The sequence below is a fragment of the Zootermopsis nevadensis genome, unplaced genomic scaffold (assembly GCF_977971745.1).
Source record: "Zootermopsis nevadensis isolate Lab colony 2312 unplaced genomic scaffold, Znev_1.0 Znev_ptg000029l, whole genome shotgun sequence".
Classification (NCBI taxonomy): domain Eukaryota; kingdom Metazoa; phylum Arthropoda; class Insecta; order Blattodea; family Termopsidae; genus Zootermopsis; species Zootermopsis nevadensis.
In genome coordinates, this window is record NW_028259161.1 from 13,569,275 (window position 1) to 13,592,635 (window position 23,361).

Sequence of the window (23,361 nt, forward strand, 5' to 3'; positions counted from 1 at the left end):
ATCCTTTAAGCGTCTGATCTTTGACATGAAAACATGTTCTGTTTTCTTTGAGGTACAGGCTGCTGTTTTAAATATTATTTAGAGGTTCTTCAAGCTTCAAACGGTTAAAAAAAAGTCAAAATCAGTATCATTATATAATATTAGCAGCGAAGAGAAAGAATCTCGTTGGAAATTCCTTGCCATAATCGTAAAGAAACGTATCTCAAGCCGAATTCTGTTCGTTTGAAACCAGATCTTGTACACTTTTACAATCTGTTAAGTGAATTTTATCTCTGCATTAGTTTATTGTCCTCTATAAGGATTATCTCATATCTAATCTTGGGATAGTAACATCACTGCTTGAGACTTCTCAAGAACGTTGTTGTCGCGACGGGTTGAGACACAATTTTAATTGGCCTGGCCGTTAATGGGCCCAAAATCCAGTCCTTGGTTGGCTGCGCTGTAAACGTTGTCGATTCCAACCATAACACTGCAGGGTGTTTGAATTAGTTTGACGATAGCTGTCATTGATGCCGGTCGAATTTCAAGATGGTGATACAAGCAATCATAAAAACATCAGTTCTTAGTATGCCGTTTTTGCTAAATGTAGGTGCAATAAATAAATCTGAAACAGAAATAATTTAGTTATATTCAGAAGTCTAATGGAACAGCGGATAAAATCGTGAGTATTAATAGCGTGTTATGTGCTAATGAAATATAACACTTTCAATCACATATGTAACTATCCTCCTTGTTACACATATACCCACGTTTGTATCTCTAGCGCTTCCAATTGTCATCACAAAGTTGTTCTTTGCTTACGATACTAGCTTGTGAGTAATCTCAGTAAGATGTCTTTTCTCATATGTCTTCCGAAATTCCTCTTTATTATTACACTTATTTTATTATAACTTGTCAATGTGATCTCCATTTCGTCCTGTCTTTTTTATCACAATTTTCACACTTCTTATATTTTTACCTTCGACAGCCATATCTTTTGTTTTATTCGATATTTTTATGTTAAAATCTTTGAGGACCTTTGCAAGTCGTCCTATGTGTTTGATTTTAAATTCTGGTCATCTGCTAAAAGTAGTGTTCCCATGTTTTCGTTTTTGATTTATTACAGTTCCATTTGGTTTAGTTTGTTTCCACAGTTTTATCACTTGGTAATTGTATATATTAAAAAGTAGATGGGACAGTCCACAGCCCACAAAATTCCCCATAGGGCTTGCATTACCATAAACTGCAACGCAAACGTATTTCGTTTTTTGGAAAGATGTCTGAATAAATTTCTTATATTGTGCTGTCATCTTGTGCCATTAACATGAACTATGACGTACTTCTATCAGATGCTACAGTAGTACCAAAATGACCGACCGTTAGTTGCCAGTGTTGATCGGTATGAAGCTGTTTCAAGAAAAAGAACAGAAAACGAAAAATCTCAATCTTGCTGAAGTGGAGTCTGTACCATCATCAAGTTCAGTGAAAGGTAAAGGGTTTAATAGTACTGTAATTATTCATAGTTTATTTCCAAAATAACTGACCATGGTCTTTCCTCCTAAGACAACAATTACATCACTGTAGACTTCCTTTAGAAGTGAAGTTGCTTTATGTCTCTTAATCATCACATACGTAATGTGCAAAGTAATCCATGTCAAATTGCCATTGAAACATGTCAGTATGAATTGCTTATTTATACCACCAGAAAAGGAAGATCACAACAAATATATAAACTTATACATCACATTTGAATCAGTTATTTGAAAAACCACAAGTCTACAAAACTGACTCCTGAGAAAACAAACAACAAAACAAAAATGCTAGCACACACACATGCTGTATAGTTAAAATTTTATTTATTTTTACAAAAAATAATTATAAGTTTCCAATTTTTTCCTGTTATATGTCACAAACATTGTTTGCACCCAAATATATGAGCTAAATTTATTTCTGCACTTGAGTTGTTTAAAAATATCCACATATTTAAGGAACATTGCATGACTTTGAGGTTATGTGTCTTTTTCGCTGTTGGGATGACTAATTTAAGTTAGTGTGCGTTTCAGTGGTTTCTTATGGTCAGAACCTAAACCTAACAGTAAAATAATGAGTCCAAGACTTATTTTTTCCTTCGGAAACAGACAATAAATAAGGGTGCCCATTAGTAAAGGACATGTTGTTTTGATGGGAAACAGAAGATAGTTAAGGCACAGTAAAGACTTGGAGCGAATGTGATTTGTGTTGGAACAGTGCATTTGCCCTTTGCCCTTGGTGATAGCTGTAGTACCAATAACTCAAAAGTGGACTCGTGTGTTTTTGTAAATGAACAATTCAATTATTCTGAAAACTAGAAGTTACTGCTAATGTAGTTTCTTGTCTTTTGAGATTGCTTTAGCTCTACCAAGGAAAAGTGAGAGAAGTTTCTTGATTATGTAGTAAATTACACAGACAGTTGCCAAAAATATTATTAGAAGCACAGCAATGACATCCAGGAGCAAGTATTGGTACAGTGGTAGATCAGCTCCAGCCGTTCTCATATGCGGTGCTCCATGGTGTCTAATGACGTACTCTGTCCAGTAGATAGCCGTGTCCATGGGTGACATCGGCCTGTCACGGAATACTCTTGAAGTTCGTTTTGCATTCTCCGTATAGCTGTGTGAAAGAAACAAAAATATTTTAAATATCACTAACTAAAAATCTAAAATATTTAAAATAATGTCAAGAGTTGCCAATTAATTTAAGAAATTCAAATCCAAAGGTATTAATTATTGAGTAGGCCTGCTTTTTTGAACACAGTACAGTGCCTCATATACAAACTCTCAAGTGCTTATATAAAGGCTGCAAGTGCTGTCTTTAAGATCAGTTTTTAAACATTCCCTGTCATCCTATCATTTCTCAGTTGGTACTATGTGACCTCAACAGTTGATGCAATATGACACAATATTTATATTGGAAATGTGTGCTGTCTGATGTATATTTAATTTAAGACACCATTTCAGTAGTTGGCTGTGCAAACATTTTTAAATGTTCAGTTGTCATGAGTTTGTCCGAGATTTAATTTTTAGGTTATCCTGGATACAATATTGTAAAATAACCGAATACTAACTAACTATGAATCACGTTCTGTTCTACCTGGAATTGTCCAGTATGGTCCTGAGTGCCTGTAGGACACTGTCCTTGGTTATATCCTTATACTGCAGGATAACAGCCATGCCTGCTGCCTCCACCATCTTCATGTTGGTACCCTGGTCCCCGTACATTGGGATGCCTATCATGGCAACGCCCACATGGACAGCTTCTATTGTACCAAGCAGACCGCCATGTCCCAAGAAAACACGTACTTTGGGGTGATCTGTAACGGTACAAGAAAACATTTCTAGATTGTCTGCAATGCTGTTGTTCATTAACCCAACATATTTTCACTTCTTTACTAATACTAGTATTTATTTAGTTCTATTCAGTACTGCCGTCATAGTGGCCACGCGGTCTGAGGCGTGGGCCTTGTGCCGCTTGGTCACTGGGACCGTGGGTTCGAATCCCACTCAAACCATGGATGTTCGTCCGCGTATTTCTGTTCGGACCCGCAGATGCACAAGACACTGAAGAACAGATCGCCTAAGTATCCTATTCAGTACCATGGTTTAGCTTATTATTTTCCACCGCAACGTACAGTAAATATATTTTGAAAATGTAGCCTATTCAATGATACCTTTGGATTTAAATCTTTTTTAATTATTTGGCCACTCTGACATTGTTTTAAATTTATTTTATAATGAACATTTTCAGTTAGTGATAAAAATTATTCACGATAATAAAATTTTGTTTAATTATATAGATTTTTTTATTTTTATGATTGTGCTGGGGGTCACCTTTTTATTGTAGAAATGTATTTTTATACTGTATAACTTAAAATCAAAATACATGGTTCACATTATATATACATTTTCATACAATGCTATCTGCAAATGTGACAGTGCTGCCATTTCACTGTTACTACTACTATTAACTACTAACTATTACCACAACCACTGCCAATATTAATAATAATAATAATCTACTCTTAATATAATATTCAATACCCATCATCCTTGTATGGATAAATGCACACTTTGTACAATACATAGAAAATGTTGAGTACTATAAAGAAGTAGCTTACTCAGAATGTCAAACTGTGGCAGCCATTTTGCGATCTTGACGTTCTTGGGTTGTCCTGGAAGCGTGTCTCCCTCCCACTTCCAGAGGACTCGCTGTGGTAGCTCTGAAAACGCCTGCAGAAATGCGTCCCTCTTATCCTCAGGAAGGGTCTCTGCTCGGATCATGGAACCCATGCTGAAGTAGATAACCCCATGTTCAGCTCCATTAAGGTAGTCTTCCAAGTCCTGAAATAAACATCAGAATCTGGATTGAAACAGTTTTTATACGAAGGTATACTCAATACGTTATACGTAAATTCACTCTGGGTTATTTTATTACAAGAGTAAAGCTAATCCATTTTATGACAACGAACATGATGAATTTGACCTAAGTCACAGTTGACTTATACAGAGTCCTCAGAGACGCTTAGGTAGTCAAGAAATTCTTCGTCTCTTATGGTACTCGAAGGTTCATTGTTGATTCTCGGCTCTACAACCCTGTTGTGGGTTTTCGGAGGTTTCTTGGAATCGAAGTGCGCTCTTATGAGTAGTGAGTGACCAGTCCACTGACTCTGCACAATTTCTACTCAATCCTGATTTGACTGCCAGAGCCATCTAGCAGAGCAGCAGTGAATCAGGAGAGGATTGGGTGAGAAATGGCCACTGAATTTTGCTTACGAAACATCTCGTTCATGCTCTAAGACATGGAACCGCCGGCTTTACTTCCCCTCCGAAGGAAGATGTGCTACCGATTTTTATCACCCTTGAAAATACATCGACCTCGGCCGGGACTGAACCCGCGAACCTTGGGTCCAGTGGCGACTCGAAGGTTCATTACTGTGTTCAAAACGGCATGTCACAGGGCATTTTCCTGTCCATCTCACTGATTTGGCCATTTGCTATTTGAAGCACGAAGTCGATTTAACTATTGCCCAGTGTTCAACAAAGTTCAACGAGTTTAGTTTTCACGAATGTGATGATGATGATCTGGGTTTTGGCGCCGTGTAGACTCGTCGGTAGATTTAACCGTTTCGGAGAAATATGTTGTCTCTTCTTCAGGTCTGAAATGCCGATGCTGGGAAGAAGGGCTGTGAGAGTGTACCAGTCAGGGGCAAGGAATGGAGGAGAGACAGTGAAGGACCAATAGGAAGTCTTCAAGCATGTTCGACGGGGTGGGGGGTAAGGGGAAGGGTAGACGGTAGAGAGAGATGTCCGTGGAGGATTGAGTTGTTCTTCCTTTTGGCCACTTTATTCCACACATTTTGACGAGTTCATCCATCCGTTCTGCTGGTGTCGGAATTTATCTGTTGTAGAAATTCTTTCGTTTGTCTAAGTTATTAGCCACGTGTTCATTAATTTCAAACACAAATTTATTGCTGGAAATATAATTGTACTAAATACACCAAACTGCACAAAGGCAAAAACTATTCACCATGTTGGAAAGTGTTTCAGATAAAAGTTGATGAGATCTCTATTTTAGTTGCACGTTAATTTCTTATGTAATGAATCGTTTTTCGGATCAAGGTTTAAATAGGTATTATAATTTTCCGGAACGTACAAAATTACATTCGCCAGACAGCGTTTAAGTAGACGCCAGTGCCAAATTTAATAGATATCCATCTAGAAGTTCTGGAAATGAAACCTGTGTGGGCAGTCTTCTCCCATATATTTTCACTAGTGCATTTCGAGCAAATAATGCGTTAAACCACGTTTATGTACAATAATACTAGCTTAGTAATGAATTAGATGTTACGCGGTTACCATGGCAACGGCGTGATAAAGAACCTGTTCATACTAAGTCTCGGCTGTTTTCTGCCTGCATTTGATCAGAATAGCCACTTCGGTATTAATGATAATTCAGGATAAGTTCAGATACGATTTCAAAATTTAATTACAAATAAACATGACTGGAGAGGGTAGATGTTTATTTCGTAACCTTGCTGTACGGTGCACTGAGAGAGAACGATGTATGTTTAAAATCATTTGATATAATTCTGTTCTTATGCAGATGAACGTGTACTTGTAGATACTGAGGAAATAAGAAATGCACATTGCAAACCATTAAGAGCTGATTCGCGAAAGATCCTTATTAGAACTTCTAGTGAGCTGCTGGGAATGTAACTACCCCCCCCCCATTACAAATTATTACTTCGTTCATAAATCACAACGAAGACCCACGACGTCTTTCTCTCTCTCTCTCATCTTCTTTTACCCGTAGGTGTCGAGGTTTTTTATGTATTCAATTGATCTATTTGGACTATGGTAGGACTCCTTGGATGAGTGATCAGCCCGACGCAAGGCCTCTACCTATACAAACACAGAAATACGCGGACAAACATCCATGCCTTGAGTGGGACTCGAACCCACGGTCCCAGCGGCCAGGCGCACGAGCTCCATGCCTCAGACCGCGTGGCCACTGCGACCGGCAAGACCCACGACGTCTGTAGCGATAAATTACTGAAATGATGAGAGCCAGGAAGTGTCATTATGTGCTTTTTTGTCAAACTACCTTGGGTAGTTTCTTAGGAGGTGCGTCAATATGGATGCCTCCTACTTCGACGACTGCTGGAACCAGAGGTCTTGCCTTACTTAGACTGAAGTGGCTGTTAACCAGGATCAAACTTCCACGTCTCGCAATATCACAAAGACTTGGCATCGGCGCTCCCAGATGCTTCTCGACGATCGATCTACCTGGTAGATCGAAGAGCAGAGGATATACGATCCACTTGTCCACAACAGTGTCGATAGTGTTCGAAAGTCTCTCCAAGAAGCTCATCTTATCACTATGCGATTGAAATATATTTGCAATGTACGATGGATTATCTGGGTTTCCAATTCTATCATTTGCCCACGGCATCAAAACGCTTGAACTAAAATAAATGAACGGCGTTTTGAGGATGTGTACGAGTCCCAAGAAACAATCTGTGTTGAAGAGTTCGGTAATAATCAAGTCGAATCTTTGGTTGACGAGTTGCTGTACTTTCGATAGCGACAGGATGGACTTGCAATGTAGATCTGCCAAATACGACAGAATTACTGCATTGAGGATGGAACCCAGCGACTCAACTTCCTTGAACGAGATGGCCTGCATAGACGCCATGGGAACTGAACCCTTGATACTTATGTCTGTGATGTTTGGTAAAGGATTTTCTTGAGGGAAATGGCTCACGACCACAACTTCATGCCCGCGTGAAGCAAGTTTCTTCAGATATGGATGAAATACGTCATAATGGCTTTTGCCCACGTGTGGGAATAAAGCCAGTATTCTTGAGCACGTGACTAGCTGGATACACAGCATTGTTACTGCAATCACCTTCATCTGAAAGAAGGGTAAAAGCCTTTACCATGCGCACTGTATTGAAATCAGGAGCCATTTGCAGCTGACATAAACGAATAAACAAACCGAACAGTGAGCAGAAATAATAACGTGATTGTTAATATCCAATGCAATGCAGTTCATTCTTTTTTATACAATTCCAAATCTATTTTCTTTTTGGATGTTTCACGAAATATTGAAACATATCTGTTTCCTCCTTGACGCATATTTGACGTAAAGTGTACGCTATTTACAGGCTTAAAATCGTTCCAAGACCAGAAGCTGATAGGTATTATTATCTGTGGTTTAATTATCGCAAGGCTAACAACCTTGCACCGTAAAAAGGAAGATGTTTCGAAACCTCGATCAAAGCCTCGGACAGACGGACCTAACAGAGGATCGAATGGAATTGAGGAGGCCAGGAACCGAATACGGACCGGAGAGCCATAGAAGAAGAAGAAGAAGGTATATTTAAGGCAATTTTTAGTTTAAAGTATTTTCATACGACTGTGGTCTCTAACTTGTTTCTCCAGACCAGCATTTCGTGTATAATGTAGTTACTACGCTTGATTCGTAGTTGATATTTTCTGGTTAAAATGTCTGACATGGTAACAGCTACCCAAACGTAAGTCCTGACTTTAGTATTTAGTGATTTGCCTCAGTTTTTCCAGACTAATAAACACCACCTACAATTAAATTTTATACAGATTGTCCCAAAAGTCTCGCAACCTCAAAGTTAAAAGTAAATATATTTTGCTTCGTGTGATAGAGAATTTTTAATTTTGCAAGCACAGTGGTCTGTCATCCCAGCAAACTGGTTGTTTGAAGAAGCTTCTTAGTACTCGTTGCTATTTCTTTATTCATCTGTTTGTGAATGAAGCATCAAGCAGTGTTTGTTATTGAACATAAGACCATTATCGAACACAGTCGTATGAAGCAGTTTTTCCTGATGCTGTGCCAAGTAAATAAGCCATTTTTCGACTTTAAACAAACGACACGTGACTCTTCGTAGACCTACAATTTTGTTAAAACGGGTTCATAATGGTAGGGAATAATTTTAATATATATTGTAATTACATAATTATTACATGTAGAAGTAAAAAGTTTTCTGGATGTTTTCCATCGTCCAATAAATAAAATAATAAAATCCACGACGTTTCGGAGATGGGACTCTTTCTCCGTCTTCAGGTAGAATTGAGCTATAACATACGTAATTATATTCTAATATGTTTAATAAACATGACATTCAACGTTGAGCGTTACTTAACTTTTGAGACATTCCATGCATGTAATTAATACAGCTTAGAATTTTTTTAAAATTACATACGTTTAAGTTGATAAGGGCGATTGTGTTGTTTATGTAATTTTTCTGTTTTAGTTAATTGAAAATTACGCAGATCACGTGATAATTGAAATGACAGTTGTAAAGTGATAAGAGTACTTTAAAACAAAGAACTCGTGTACTACAACTCGTGTCTATAGAAGAATTGTCGTTGCTTATTATACGCTTTTGAACGTGGTCTTTCATTATATGTACTGCTAATAATGATAACTGCGTATGTTAATGCATGGTATGAGTACTGAATAGTTTTACTGTATTTACCAATAACAAACAAGCCAAAGATGTTGCGGAACACTTTACCATAGTACTCATCAATTCAGAAAAGAGGCGTTTTAGAACTTCCTTAAAAGAGCATTAGATTAATTCGTTCTGATCTTAATAACATGTATTCTTTTCTGATACATTTAAAATAAGCTATTTTTAGTAGCATTCGTGTTGGCGGTAAAGAGAACCCAAAATTGCTTTTGATCTCCCGGAAACAATATTACCATGTTCACACGTAACATCGAATACGTTAGAATAAAGTTGTGAATGTTATTTCACTAGGCGACAGCAAATACTGTGAACATTTTAAATTATTAAATTAACAACTATCGTAATATGTCTGCAACAGTTTAATAGTAACGATTTTTAATTTTTAACATCCCTGATTATTTACAATGTGTCCTACATGGACATTCAGTAAATCTTCTGGTATTGTCTAATGACGTGAGGAATACTTGTCCAGTGACAATATTTGTTAATAATTAATTTAACAGTACTTTACTTAAGGTGGGATTCGAACCCACGGTCCCAGTGACCAAGCGGCACAAGGCCCACGCCTCAGACCGCGTGGCCACTCTGATCCCCAGATAGTAACGAATAACGACCATAAAATTAACTTGTAATGTTTATATTAATTTTGGTGTTTAAAAAAACAATGCACCAAAATTAGTAATAACAGTCATTTCTTACGTGTGACTTTTGAACTATTCTTGTGACATCAATACATTGTTGGTGAGAAGGAAATAATATATTTGTAGAACTTACCTCTCTCGGTGTGTTCGTTTTAATTACTGACTAGCTGCCTGATCTTCAGTTCTTTTGTCGCTGTACACAAATGGCGACCACCAGGACGTCATTGCCAAGAACTCGAATTATTTATAGACGTAAAAACGATAGCAGAGGAAAATTGACCAGACAGTAGAAATATCAAAGTTCGCGACATTAAATTTCCACGGTATTTATTGCGTACTCCTGGAAATTCAGAAAATAGAACTGTAGACAGTAAATAGTTAACAGAAACACAAAATACATGCAGAAAATTGTTTGGTACTGTCACCTAGAGCAGCGTTTCTCAACCTATGGTACGCGAACTAAGTCAGAAAATCAAAAGTTAATATTAACATAAATACGTTTTCCCTGAACGCATTTAATGTGTTAAATTAGAATTAGTGGTACGACAGCGGAAAAGGTTGAGAACCTCTGACGTAGAGTAATGTAGTTCGAAATTTATTTAAATACATAGTGACATCACTGTTTGTTAACTGGGTCCATTGTCATCAAATATGGCGCATCCTGGAGTTGTCGATTGAAGAAAAGGTTACCACATATTGAGGGATATTGAAGGTAACTGCGAATGTATCGTTTATCATTCGATTCAGAACTGAAGCTGTCAGGAAGAAAAGTCAAAGGTCACTGGCCAGTATCGGTGTGACTAGCAAGTCGAAAATTTGAGACACATTAAGAACATTCAATGTCCTTACACAACAAAGCAATCTGTGCTTTTTCTACTATAAAAATTTTTGATTCCCCGTTGTCGTCAAACAATTTGTAGCCAAACAATTACGTCATCAAACAATGTTACGTCATTTGTTTACATTTGATCAAGTGTTTTAACCCTCCATTCGGGGGGTTTAGTTTAGTTTCTTACACAAGATTTTAAAACGCAACCCCCCCCCCCCCCCCGAGGAACTCCGAAAGGAGCGCTTTGCTATAGTATAAAGAAATTATTTATAACCAGAAAACACTGAATTAAATAACTTTTGTTAAGTGCCTTGTCTCCACGGTTTGCCTCTTCCTGAAGTTTCGAATTCAGAAATCGATCTCCACATACTTTAAATACATAACTTAGAACAGCCGACATGGGGTGAGGTAGAGTGTGGCGTTGAGTTGACAATTCGAAATGTCATGTATTTATCTCTAACGTCACAGACTTACAGAGTCTGAGAACAAATTACTTACGAAAATATTTTTACCTCATTCTTCCTTGGCTCTACGATCCTCTGAGGACCTTGGCCATTCTGAAAATCTTAGGTCTACGAAACCAATGAATTCAAGATGGCTGTCTTCTGGGTTGTTGCGCCGTGTAGTCTGGTAGAAGTTTGCCGACGTTTCAGAGGTCATTGCTGCCCCTATCATCTGAGCGATGATATATATTTGTTCTAATAATACCACATGAGTCATTAGCATTTATGTAGTAATCAACAAGTAGGATTTGAGGTTCTCGCGGCCTTGAAGACAGTGAAAAGTCGATAAGCTTCGACCAAACTACACGGCGCCACAACTCAGAAGAAGACAGCTTTCTTCAGTATAGTAGACTTGGTGATAATAATCGTAAATGTTACTAAAACTGTCATGCCGGATAGCCATATGGATTCACGAACCGGTGAAACAAGTGTAGACCTAAGTTCTTTGAGGACCGCTGTTAAGTTAAGTCGTGGACCATACGTCAAGTGGCCGAGGATAATCTCCAATGTCGGGCTGTCGCGACCCGAACTTTCGGGTTTCATACAACGCGGAGAATTTCTGCCGACTGTCATCTTTTCAAGAAGGATATATCTTTAAGGACCCCGCAGATTACTTGGCTGTGAGTGTTACAGATTGAATTTATATCACGATGTTTTATCAACTGGTGAGGATATATAACATCGAATGAGGTATATAGGGCTTGCAAAATGAATAGGGAAGTCTGTAAAAGTCCTGCAATACGTACACAATATAATATTGCTGTGTAATTAATAACTTCGAAAAAAATTAGTCCCCGGGTTAGGATTCAAACAGGATTATAAGTACATATCACAAGATCGACCGCTGACTGAACTCGATCGATAATAGACCTTAATTTCCAAATTTTGATTTTCGTTTGGTTTCGTTTCATTTGGGTTTGGAATTTCCTGTAGGCTGAATAAATGACGAGCTTCGGGGCTTGTAGTCCTCACCTGATATCTATAGGGTGATTAAATCGACAAGGTTGAGGTGGGCTGAACACGCAGCACGCATGAGGGAGGTATTGATTCGGAGGCCTGAAGGGAGGAGACCGATGGGAAGACCTGGGAGGATAATGTTAGGTTGGACCTTAAGGAGATAGGAATCAATGAAGCGAACTGGATTAAGCTGGCTCAGGATAGAGTCCGGTGTTGAACCTTCGGGTTCCTTAAAGAAAGTGGGCTATTCTTTGACAAACCGAGTATAGAACTGGCTTTTTAAATAATTTTGTTTGCCATAGAGTGAGTGAGTGTAAGCTGTTGTAGTCAAAAACGGACAGCTTGCAAGAGTAAGCTTATGTAACTTCCCATTGTTCCGTGTGGCTGTCTAGCACCGGGTTTTCCCTGACAACAGCCAACTAAAACTGCGTTATTCTCTTATTATATGGACTTTTATTCTTATATCTAGAAAGCTATACCCTACTTTCGTATTCCCACGTATTTATTGCTAATTGTATTCGGTCGTTTACATCCAGCTTTGTATTCTCCTATATTCTGTAATTCAACAGGATTATAGCAATCGTCGCCAAACTGCGTGCTTCAAGGCCACGCAAGGAATCCTCATTTACCACGCGACTCTACGTCAAGAGTACAGTGTTCATAGATTTTCTACGAAACGAGTTCTAACATGTCTTCACTTTCCTGGGCTGGTGTTACATAATTGCACGATTTTGCTGTGACTTTGAAGCATGAAGGATATTTCTATTGAAATATTTTCCCATCTGATCCCGTATGCAAACATTTAATGCAATATTTACAAATCCTCTTCCCCTCTCCGTAGAGGTCGTGTCATCTTCTTACATCATCACTTCTTCCTCCTCAATGTCCAACCATCCTAAACCACTTCCCACATTTCATACATAGCATCTTTTGTATTCTTCTTACACCCACAAAAATGTCCTGCCTCTTATCTGCCGTTTAGCATCATTGCGTCTTTCTTTAATTTTAGCACATCACATCCGCAATATTCTGTTCTCCTTTGTTTAATTCTTCACTCAGTTTCTCTATCATGTTCTACCACTGGGTAAACACTTTCTGTAAACCCTTAACAGAAAATCCACCAGAATAATCAGCGGCTTCCTCTGTAAGTACAGTATTACTTCGATTTTGAGAATCACTCTTGATTTAGTAATAGGTTTTTTGGAAAAGAGACGCTATATCAATGATTACACGCCATCAAATGTAAGACGCACCTGACGATTTAAGGAAATTGAAATTGTGTAAAAAAAATACTTCTTAAAATCTAGTTAATAAGTGTAGTAAAGAAACAATCTTTTCTCGTACCATTTCTCTGTTCGCATAAAACTTTGTATCATTATACGTTTTCTTGAAGGATTCAATCACGTTGCCATTCACTATTTTTCATCTCAATTTAGACCCCTAACGCTCAGATAAAATCATGAAAGTCCATATTTGCTATTCTGGAATTGTTAGTGTAACGTGCATACTTTAAAAATTCGCTACTTTACAGGGATCTCGGGATGTCGGGCTTATTTCCACAACGGAGAAACGGTGTCACTTTAACCACCACACATCCCAGTGGATTAGCCTGGGTGCGAACCCGGGCCTCTCTTGTGAGTAGGAGGGAAATAGCCATATTGCTTAAGCATGCACCTATAATCTTATCGGTTTTTCACAGCACATATGGCAATGACAAATTTCCATACGTTACGAAACCAACTGATAACTGCCTGACAGCCAAAGTAAACAACATACATGAATAAAAATACATCGTAATCGGGCACGAATATAGAATACATATTAGTGTTCCCTACAAGCAGCAACTTACACATTTAAAATTACTGTGTGAAGAACTATTTATGAAAATATTCTAAAATATAAAATATAATAATAAGTTTCGTTTTGAGCTCCAACTGTTGGATAGTTTGTGTGTACGGGGAGTCATTTAATTTTTTGAAACTCAAGTAGATATTTACAAATTACATAAATTTTCTTAGTATTCTTGTTTCGTATTCGGGAGATCCTTAGTTCGAATCACATCTGGGTAAACCGATTACCTGACATTTGTCGCTCATTTCCACGAGTCACACACGTCGTCATTTTGTTCTTCCGAGCTCTCTCGCTGTCTTGCCTGGTATCCCGATTACTCTTTTACAGAATAACTCGCGAATTTTCTTTGGTTCTTTCCAACCATCTTTCAACCCCCACATTTCCACCTGTCGTCATAAGTGACTCTGCTAGCGTGTTACGTAATTACTTTTGAACATTGACCTCAATAGTTGGTGCTCTAGATACAGAATATACCAAAAATATATGTACACACAAGGTTATTATTCCCTTATTATGTGTATATATATTTTTGAGACATTCTGTATATTAATACTACTTAAACATTATCTTCCCGTTCTTAAACACTACTACATAAATCTTAGCTACATTTATCTTTATGTTCCACTCTTCACAAAGATCTTTTATTCAATTGATCGCCCTTGATCCTATTTTGATTGTTGCTTCCACTGTCAGATCGTTCGCAAAGAGCAATCCTGTTAATTACTCTTTCTAATTTCATGATAATGCGTGTTACATTTCTCTACCATGCTTAAAATACCACCAATAAATATATAAAACAGAACTGGTAATAATAAATAATCCTTTCTTAATTCAATATCTGAATCAAATTCTTCAAATATCGATTGCCTTTTACTGTTATCGTAATATTTTATAGAGTCCGTGGACTGACTCAGTGGATTTCGTTGATAGCCATTTCTTCCCCAGTTTCCTCCACAAGGCCTCTCTCGCTTCTGCATCAAAAGCCTTTTGCAATTCTACACATATCCATTGTACCTTGCCCCTCTTGAGCCAGAGACACTTATCTGTTATAGTCATTGACATACGAGGTGCGATCGGAAAGTTTCAAGACTGTGTCAATAGCGGGCGAACCGGATGTAGTACGAGCTTCTGCCGCTGGGGGGTGCGGCCTACATTCATAGTGAATCAGTGTGCCAGCCGGCATCATCGAATTAGCATTTGTTTCTTAGTTGCGGGCGTTTTGGTAGTGCATTACACCGACCCTCCTGCGATTTCGGAATGGCGTGTGCATCAAATTTTGCCAAAGACTCGCCAAAACGGCTACGGAAACCTATGAAATGCTAAAGCAAGCATTTGGGGAGTCCGCAAAGGGTCGTGCACAAACTTTTGTGTGGCATTCACGTTTTAAAAATGGCCGAACCTCTGTCGATGATGACGAGCGTTCTGGACGACCATCTTCGAGCACAACGCCCGAAAATGTTACGAAGATTCGGCAGGCCATTCACGAAGATCGACGTCGTACCATCAACGACTTGTGCGACATTGTTGGGATAGGCTATGGGACCTGTCAGCTGATTCTAAAGGAAGAACTCCACATGCGACGCATCCTGTCTGAGGACCAGAAGCAGAATCGACTTCTCGTTTGTCAGGAGCTCAAAGATCTTGCAAGAACCGACCCCAACTTCCTTTCTAAGCTCCGTGTGACTTCTTCCTCTTCCCAAAGATGAAAATTCAGCTAAAGGGAAGGAGATTTGAGACGATAGAAGAGATTCAGGGAGAATCGCAGATGGTGCTTGACAGGCTGACAAAGAAAGATTTCCAGGGATGCTTCCAGGCTTGGCAGCGGCGCTGGGATTGTTGTGTTCACTCCCAGGCGAACTACTTCGAGGGTGATGGATGAATTTAATACCTGATATAAGTGTACGGGTTTTTATAGGCGCAGTCTTGAAACTTTCCGATCGCACCTCGTATATACACACAAACATACGCTATGAATGAGGAAGGATTCAAAACCTGCTTCATTAAACTTCCAGATATCCTACGCAAACGTCAATTAAAAGATACGGCGATCATAATGGACTACGAAAGCAAAAATTCTCTTGTACCAAAGGTAAAAATTGGTAGTGGAACCACGATTCCGGGGAATCTGACGTAAATACGCCTTTGTATTTAAATTATATTTAGGCAATAAATACAATGAAAGGAAGTTTATATATAAATATTCCCATTATGCATGCTTTAAAATTGAGTAAATAGTTTGATTAAGACATTAAGACCTCCTAATTTGCATAAATGGAAGTCTAGGGGATATTAATCATTCGCTTATGCAATCTAGAGAAGGCAAATCAGTGGGGTATAGTGGATACACAAATCGATTACTCCTAGACAATATAGGTATTTGCTGCTTATTTAAAGATAGCCAGCATGTTGTGCATTCCTTAAATTGGGATACTTTTTCATTTACAAACTCCGTACCCAATATATCTAAATGGCTATCAGTAACTTGTTTCAGATCTTTTTCAAACCATAACCGATCACATATATTGCAAGCGTATCCAAATATATTTTCATTAAAATGCTTATGAAAATATTCTGTTGCATTGTCATACCTTGGTTGTACTTGCTAATGATTTGGAAGCATTAACTTTCAATACTTGCTTCTTGCGATTTCTATATTCCCTCACACGTTCAGCATTAGTTTTTGGTCGTTTTTGGGAACTTCAGGTTCATTATTTAATACTTCTAATTTTTTACGTTTTCTGTACTATCTCATATATTCTGCATTATGGGCTCTTTTAGCTAAAATGTCATCCATGTTGTTATCTCTACATAGTATGACGCAACACACAAACGAAGCAGTAGCGTGAAGTGCGATGGGCCTTTATTTGTATAAATAAATGTTTGTAGAACCTAAACCATTTGTGATATGTAAGATCTGAAAACATATATGGAAAGCTCAAGAGGTAATACGTATTTCGTATGTAATATGTCCGAATCCATCTCTTACGGTTTTCGAGAGGCGGGCGCTTAACGAGATGAACAATAATAATGTACAGGAATCCCTTACCTCAAACTTTGTTCAATTGTAAGAGACCACGATGTCCACCGGCAATGATCACTTTAATCAAAACTAAAATGGAGAGAGTGGAGGGCAGTATCACAGATTTCTTAATAATTCTTATATAAGATAAGTAATTGTGATATTCTAAAACGTTTTTAACAGCACAAAATTATCTACTCTACGACGCACTTCTTCTACAAGCGATTTACAGCTCAGCTCTTTCCGCAATAACGAAATCGGATTGTTGACGGCAGTAATGAAACACAACAATGCTGAATAAACAGATGACATAACAATTAATTTCGTAGGTAAAGGAGCAAAGCATTGTTATGCACGCAGGATTTCATATAAAAGCTGACCATTGTCGGTCCATATTTACACCCCCGATCATGGAGGCCATCAGCTGAAGTGATCTTCCCCCCATGCCGCAGAGGCCTTCAGCCGAAACGGCCCCTCCCTCTCTGGGTTCATACCCCAGAGACCCAACCAACCAAATTCCTTCGACAACTTGCCTGACAGGATAACCTCCCATCAGCAGCAACAAATCCCAGTTTGAATGGTCGAGGCTCCCGCCACGACGAAACCCCGTTAGCGTTAGCAAAATTTCCGTTCTTATATTACGACCGTTTACCATTTCCAGCAATGCGTCTTGTGCGCAGGAATGGTTTCACCTAGGTAGGGACGATGCTTGCGCTTGCGCAGGCCTCTGCCCTCAGTTAGCTTCTTTGGTTGGTTGGTTTTCCATATTTACAGGCCGAACGAGGGCTGCCAGAGGTCGCCCAAGGGCAACCTAGGGCGACCGATGTTCAGCAGGCCAGCCGAGGCCGTCCCCAAAAGACGGCCAAGTCGGCACAACGAGTGGTTAGACTACTCGGCTACCCTGACTGAGGTTTTCCGTGCTTTTCCTCAGTTGTAAGGCGAATGCCAGGGTATAACTTAATAGGGGCACGGCCCGCCACCCCCACCCCGATCATGGAGGCCATCAGCTGAAGTGATCTTCCCCCCATGCCGCAGAGGCCTTCAGCCGAAACGGCCCCTCCCTCTCTGGGTTCAAACCCCGGAGATCCAACCAACCAAATTCCTTCGAAAACTTGCCTGACGGGATAACCTCCCATCAGCAGTAACAGATCCCAGTTTGAATGGTCGAGGCTCCCGCCACGACGAAACCCCGTTAGCGTTAGCAAAATTTCCGTTCTTATATTACGACCGTTTACCATTTCCAGCAATGCGTCTTGTGCGCAGGAATGGTTTCACCTAGGTAGGGACGATGCTTGCGTTTGCGCAGGCCTCTGCCCTCAGTTAGCTTCTTTGGTTGGTTGTTCCATATTTACACATTTTCCTAACGCTGTTTTTGCCGAATGACCCTTCGTCAAAAAAGAAAAGCGAAATTATGAAGTGGGTACAGAAGAGCAACGTTTGTCTCGATCCATATCACACCAAGAATGAGCTCGCCCTTTCAGCTGTAGGCAATCTACGGAATAGACGAGACCGATTACACTGCACCCTCCAGAGGACACACAGCACTTCGTCTCCCACCTTACATGTGCCCCAAAAATCCAACAGAGCTCATTCGGCCTCAATAAAGAGGCATTGATCAACTTTTATACACGGTGCCCTTGGCAGCATCTCAGAGGATCGGTTAGACAATCGGAGAAGATGAAGGATGAATATATTACAAATGGAACTGCAAGGGCCGAAGTTACGGACATAATTGGATGACAGCGACACGGAAGACGAAGATCAAGGTTGTTTTTCGTAAGTTATCAGAATGGAGGACAACTGTATTGTAACATCCGGCAGGTATTAATCAAACTAGCTCTTATTAATTCAGTTCAATTCTTTATCTTTAGTGTGCTGTATCAACAGCCTGAAGGCAACATAACAGAATGAGAAAAAATTATATTATTTTACACAATAACCTGTATGAATATATAATTAAAGGGAACACCCGCTAAAATAACAAACGATAATATTACTACGCAGAACACATAAAAGAGCCAAAAAATGCTATGACATAGCATGTGAAAGATAATAACATTGTTTAAAGACACCAACTCAGACCTATCTTATCGGACAGGGAAACACAATTTAAACAAAGGTCATTAATGACGCATTTTCAGCAGCTCAAACTATATAGTGTAAAAAGAGTGAATGATAATGAATAGTGAATTGGAAGGGATGTGGAAGGAAGCGGTCGTGGTCTAATTTAAGGTACTATCCCGGCATTTGCCTTGAGGGATTGAGGAAAACCACGAAAGGCCCAAGTCAGGATATCCGGTCTCCGGGCCGAGATTTAAACACGGGACCTCCCGAATACGAAAGAGGCGTTTTAACCACTCGACTACGACGTTGTCGCGTGTTAGGTTGGCCGTGAGATTCATCACCAGAGTACAGACATACCTCGTTTTATTGCGCTTCGCAGATATTGCAGGTTTTTTTTCAAATTGAAGGTTTGTGGCAACCCTGCGTCGAGAAGTCTATCGGCGCCATTTTTCCAACAGAATGTGCTCACTTCGTGTCTCTGTATCACATTTTGGTAATTCTCACATATTTTCGTCAGGGGTCCGCAGTGGCCGCGCGGTCGCTGGGACCGTGGGTTCGAATCCCACTCAAGCCATGGATGTTTGTGCTGTCCTGTGTACAGGTAGAAGCCTTGCGACGGGCCGATCCCTCGTCCAAGGAGTCCTACAAAATGTCTATAGATCGAACCAACGAAAAAAGTTGGGAACCGCAGTGCTCAGGCACTTGAAGAACGGGTCGTTCCCAGTATCTAAGTAATATAGATTCAACCTCTCGCTCAGCAATTCTGTATGACGAGACTCATTTCTGTTTGACGGAACACATTTCTGTATGTCTCGGAATTAACAAAACTCTTGACATTTATTATCATTAAAATACTTCTCCTCACTATGAGCTTACAATTCAAAACAATTATCTTGAGAGAGCTCAATGAAACATTAATCAGTAACAATACTTGCTACGTGGCGAACAACGTGCTTATTCTATAGTTTTAATAGAAGCATGGCAAATTGCCGGTGGGCATGCACAGTACCGACTTCACAGTCACGCGTCATGTTTTGTAAAGGTTGCCATGCTTCAAGTTATATTGTGGGAAATGTGGTAGTTAAATAATTCGATGACTTTTTATTTCAAAGTTATAGGATGGATATTTATGAAAAGAAAGTGTTATGAATTCACTTCAACTGACAAAATACTGTATTATTTGCTCCATGAATAAATACGAATTATCGCAAAGTAATCAATCATTTAAGAGTTGATAAACAATACAATATACGTACACGTTGTTCACAGGCTTTGTCATATTGTAAGGAAAATGTCTTGTTATGCGCTAATAAAAGTCTATTGTGTTTCAGTTGAGGGTCTTGTTAGGGAGAAAATAATTACTGGCATTCTAAAAATATTCAGTGTGGCCTTGTTAGAACAGTTTTGACATAAACACGTAATCCTTATTTCATAAATAGGTTAGTTGTAATGGAGTGTAATAATAGCCTTTAAGCACACGGTTGACAGTTTATTTGTACTTAAAAATTTGTGTCTTCGATGTGATTTATGTAAATTACCCTCGCTGTAAATCAACGAAAAGATTATCTACTACGCTGCACATTTGCCATTGTCTGAGGTAGGTCTATATTATTGAACACAATGTTGGCTCAACGCCTGTCTTCAGGTTGTCATTATACTGACAGAATTTTACTGTTAAAACATAAAAATGTTTTCTTCTGATAGAAACACAAGACATATTTTCTTTTAATGGAAAGGTGCCAATAATCTCTCAGTATAAAGACAAGTAATCATCTGAAAGTATGAGAAGAATCAACCCGCGAAACATTGTTTATATTTTATTTATATTTTACTATACAGTTAGTAGCTCATTATATTATTTCAAATTATAAGTTGATTATTAAATAATCAATTATAACAAGAGAGAACAGAAGCAATGACTTAAGATACTGTCCCTGAATTTAACTGGAGTGACTGGGGAGAAACACGAAATCACTCAGTCAGATTATCTCATTTTCGGGACGAGATTTGTATCCCGAATTCTCAACAGCTTTGTTCGGTGTCATGCATAGTAAATATTCCTCAGACGATGAGAAGCTAATATAACTCTCAGCTAGTCAAGAATTTTTAAACTTTTATGAAACTCGAAGATTTGATACCGTGTTTATAAAAACCCTTCACCGGAATATAATCCAACCATATTCCCTTAATACGTTTTAATATTATCCTTTGATATTTATTTAGGTCTCCTACGTTCAGGGTTTCCAGGATAGTCAAGAACTAGCAAAGAACACCATTAATTTGTTAACAAGCCGAAGGAAGGTCTCAGTTTTAGATGTGACGCTTGCTATAAGTAGAAATCAAGGCGAATGCGAAAACGGGCATCATTTAACATAGCCGTGAATTCTTTGAACGAGAGGTACTTTGTAGTCGTCGGAGTCAAAATGTTAAGGCGAGTCCGGGAAACTGCACTCGCGTCTCAGTGGACCTGCACTGTAGCCTTACAGTCGCCGCGGATAGGATAATGATTCTCCTCCTCATGATATCGAAATCAAACGGTGGAAATGCGAAAGGCCGTGTAATGAGTCACCTGTACAAAGTTTTTCGGCCTAGTTGCCTCGGAGAAAATTTTACAGTCAGGCTCGGTGGAAAGTTATAAACTCTTCTTTACTCACAAATATTACTTATATACTAATACAAACTACAGGCATACCTCGTTTTATTGCGCTTCGCAGATATTGCGTTTATTAAAAGTTGAAGGTTTGTGGCAACCCTGCGTCGAGCAAGTCTATCGGCGCCATTTTTCCAACAGCATGTGCTCACTTCGTGTCTCTGTGTCACATTTTGGTAATTCTTGCAATGTTCTCGCATTGGTTTTTTAGACATAATGCTATTGACACTCAATAGACTACAGTAAAGTGTAAACATAACTTTTATATGCACTGGGAAACCAAAAATTTTGTGTGACTCGCTTTATTACGGTGGTCTGGAACCGAACCCGCAATATCTCCGAGGTATGCCTATATACATATAAATGTAGCAAGAGCAAAGACTTATCTACAAAGCTCTTTGTTGAATTCAGAGTAAGAGAAATGCAATGAGACAAGCGAGCAAACTGAGAAGCTTTGTAGATTATCAATTGTCGTAACACGTGTAAGAAATTTGCAGTGGTCAGGTGTGGCACTGCTATCAGACTCTGCAAGAAAAATGTTAATGCTGTAGACTGCTACTTTAAAATAAAAACTTTTAATTTGACATGTTTTCTTTTGTTGAAGTGAAGATGTCTGTCTTCTGGGTTGTTGCGCCGTGTAGTCTGGTAGATGTGTTCCGTCATGTCCGCCCAAGAGTGTTCTTACGTCACCAACGAAGAAGGAAACGTTCCCTTTTGCAAGATGATTCAAGACCCACACAACAACGTTTCAAGATGACGAACCCAAATTGGTAAGTTAGAATGAGACCTATACCACTTTTTGACTGAACAATTAGTTTAATCTGTGGCAGTAACACTCATTGGCTGATAAAAAATGTTGCAGCAAGAGGATGAAAGTGGAAGTTTCTCAACTCTGGAACATTCCAAGAAGCTAAATTTTCTACTAGAGAATGAGATTACACGCCATGTAGGCGCTTAGGGGAGAGCAAGTTTAGTTACTAATCATTCTTAACCTCGGCACTAGATGGGGGTGAGTGGTCAGCGTCACGCCCCGGCCGGCTTTACCCCCTGGAAAGGACCCGGTTCCCGCTGGATAGGAGACTTGGTGGACCCCAGAGCCGGCCTGGACGCAGCCGCTGGAAGAAAATCCTCTGCTCCTGTCGGGGATCGAACCCCGGTCAGTTTATGCAATTTTTATTATTATACGGTTATGGTAGAGATATTTGAATGTTCCAGCCCTGGCGGCTTCGAGGTTGATCACCCCGTAGTCTAATGATGTGACACTAAATTCGTCTATCTTTTTACTGGTTGACACGTTGACGGAAAGGTTATAGAAATGTGACTTACCGGCATGGCAGGCATTTTACATTGCTACTCTCCTGTGACTTTGTACGTAGATCAGACAGATGAAATGGATACGAAGGAAACGTGAAAGAAATGAGGGAAGGAAGAAAGAAACATTCCCCGTTGCATTTTACCGGATCATTTTCATTGGGTTGGATATAAAATCAGACTGAACAGCACATTAACTGTTAATAAGAAAATGTAACTCGGAAAATAAATTGTCAGCCTACTTGGCTTACAGTCACAACGTCCAGTATCGAAATAAGGACTTTCCAACCTACAGAATGCGAGGAAAAATCAAAGATAATTATAAATGTGTACTGTACGTTAAGTCCTTATGTATGATCGGTTACTAAACTAACTTCACGCTGGTTGGCACAGATGGTGGGATTTCATAAGTAGGATTTTAGGTTTCCAAGGCGGTGAGTCCGAAGATGACGACTGTCTTCGGGGTTGTAGCGCCGTCTAGTCTGGCACAGATTTACGAATATTTCAGAAGTTC

The 23,361-nt window shown here is 39.2% G+C and overlaps 2 protein-coding genes across 4 annotated transcripts in view; one reads left to right on the top strand and one right to left on the bottom strand.

Moving 5' to 3' along the window:
* The window catches only part of LOC110840273 (activating signal cointegrator 1 complex subunit 3), a 143,157-nt gene extending 120,857 nt beyond the window's left edge, over positions 1-22,300 (top strand). Inside the window, exons 29-30 of one of the 2 annotated variants that reach the window (XR_015537598.1) lie at positions 1,329-1,468; positions 6,628-6,761. The gene's annotated coding sequence lies outside the window, so the exon portion shown is untranslated. Of the gene's footprint in view, positions 1-1,328; positions 1,469-6,627; positions 6,762-22,145 lie in introns of those variants that run through there. The other variant, XM_087357906.1, reaches the window with a different exon arrangement.
* LOC110840280 (UDP-glycosyltransferase UGT5-like) overlaps positions 1,485-23,361 on the bottom strand; it is a 29,780-nt gene continuing 7,903 nt past the window's right edge. The window contains exons 1-5 of one of the 2 annotated variants that reach the window (XM_087357928.1): positions 9,797-9,915; positions 6,619-7,428; positions 4,133-4,355; positions 3,109-3,328; positions 1,485-2,628 (exon numbers count right to left, since the gene is read on the bottom strand). In XM_087357928.1, the coding sequence (XP_087214054.1) occupies positions 2,337-2,628; positions 3,109-3,328; positions 4,133-4,355; positions 6,619-7,428 (1,545 nt within the window). In that variant the 5' untranslated portion in view covers positions 9,797-9,915 and the 3' untranslated portion in view covers positions 1,485-2,336. Of the gene's footprint in view, positions 2,629-3,108; positions 3,329-4,132; positions 4,356-6,618; positions 7,429-9,796; positions 9,916-23,361 lie in introns of those variants that run through there. The other variant, XM_087357927.1, reaches the window with a different exon arrangement.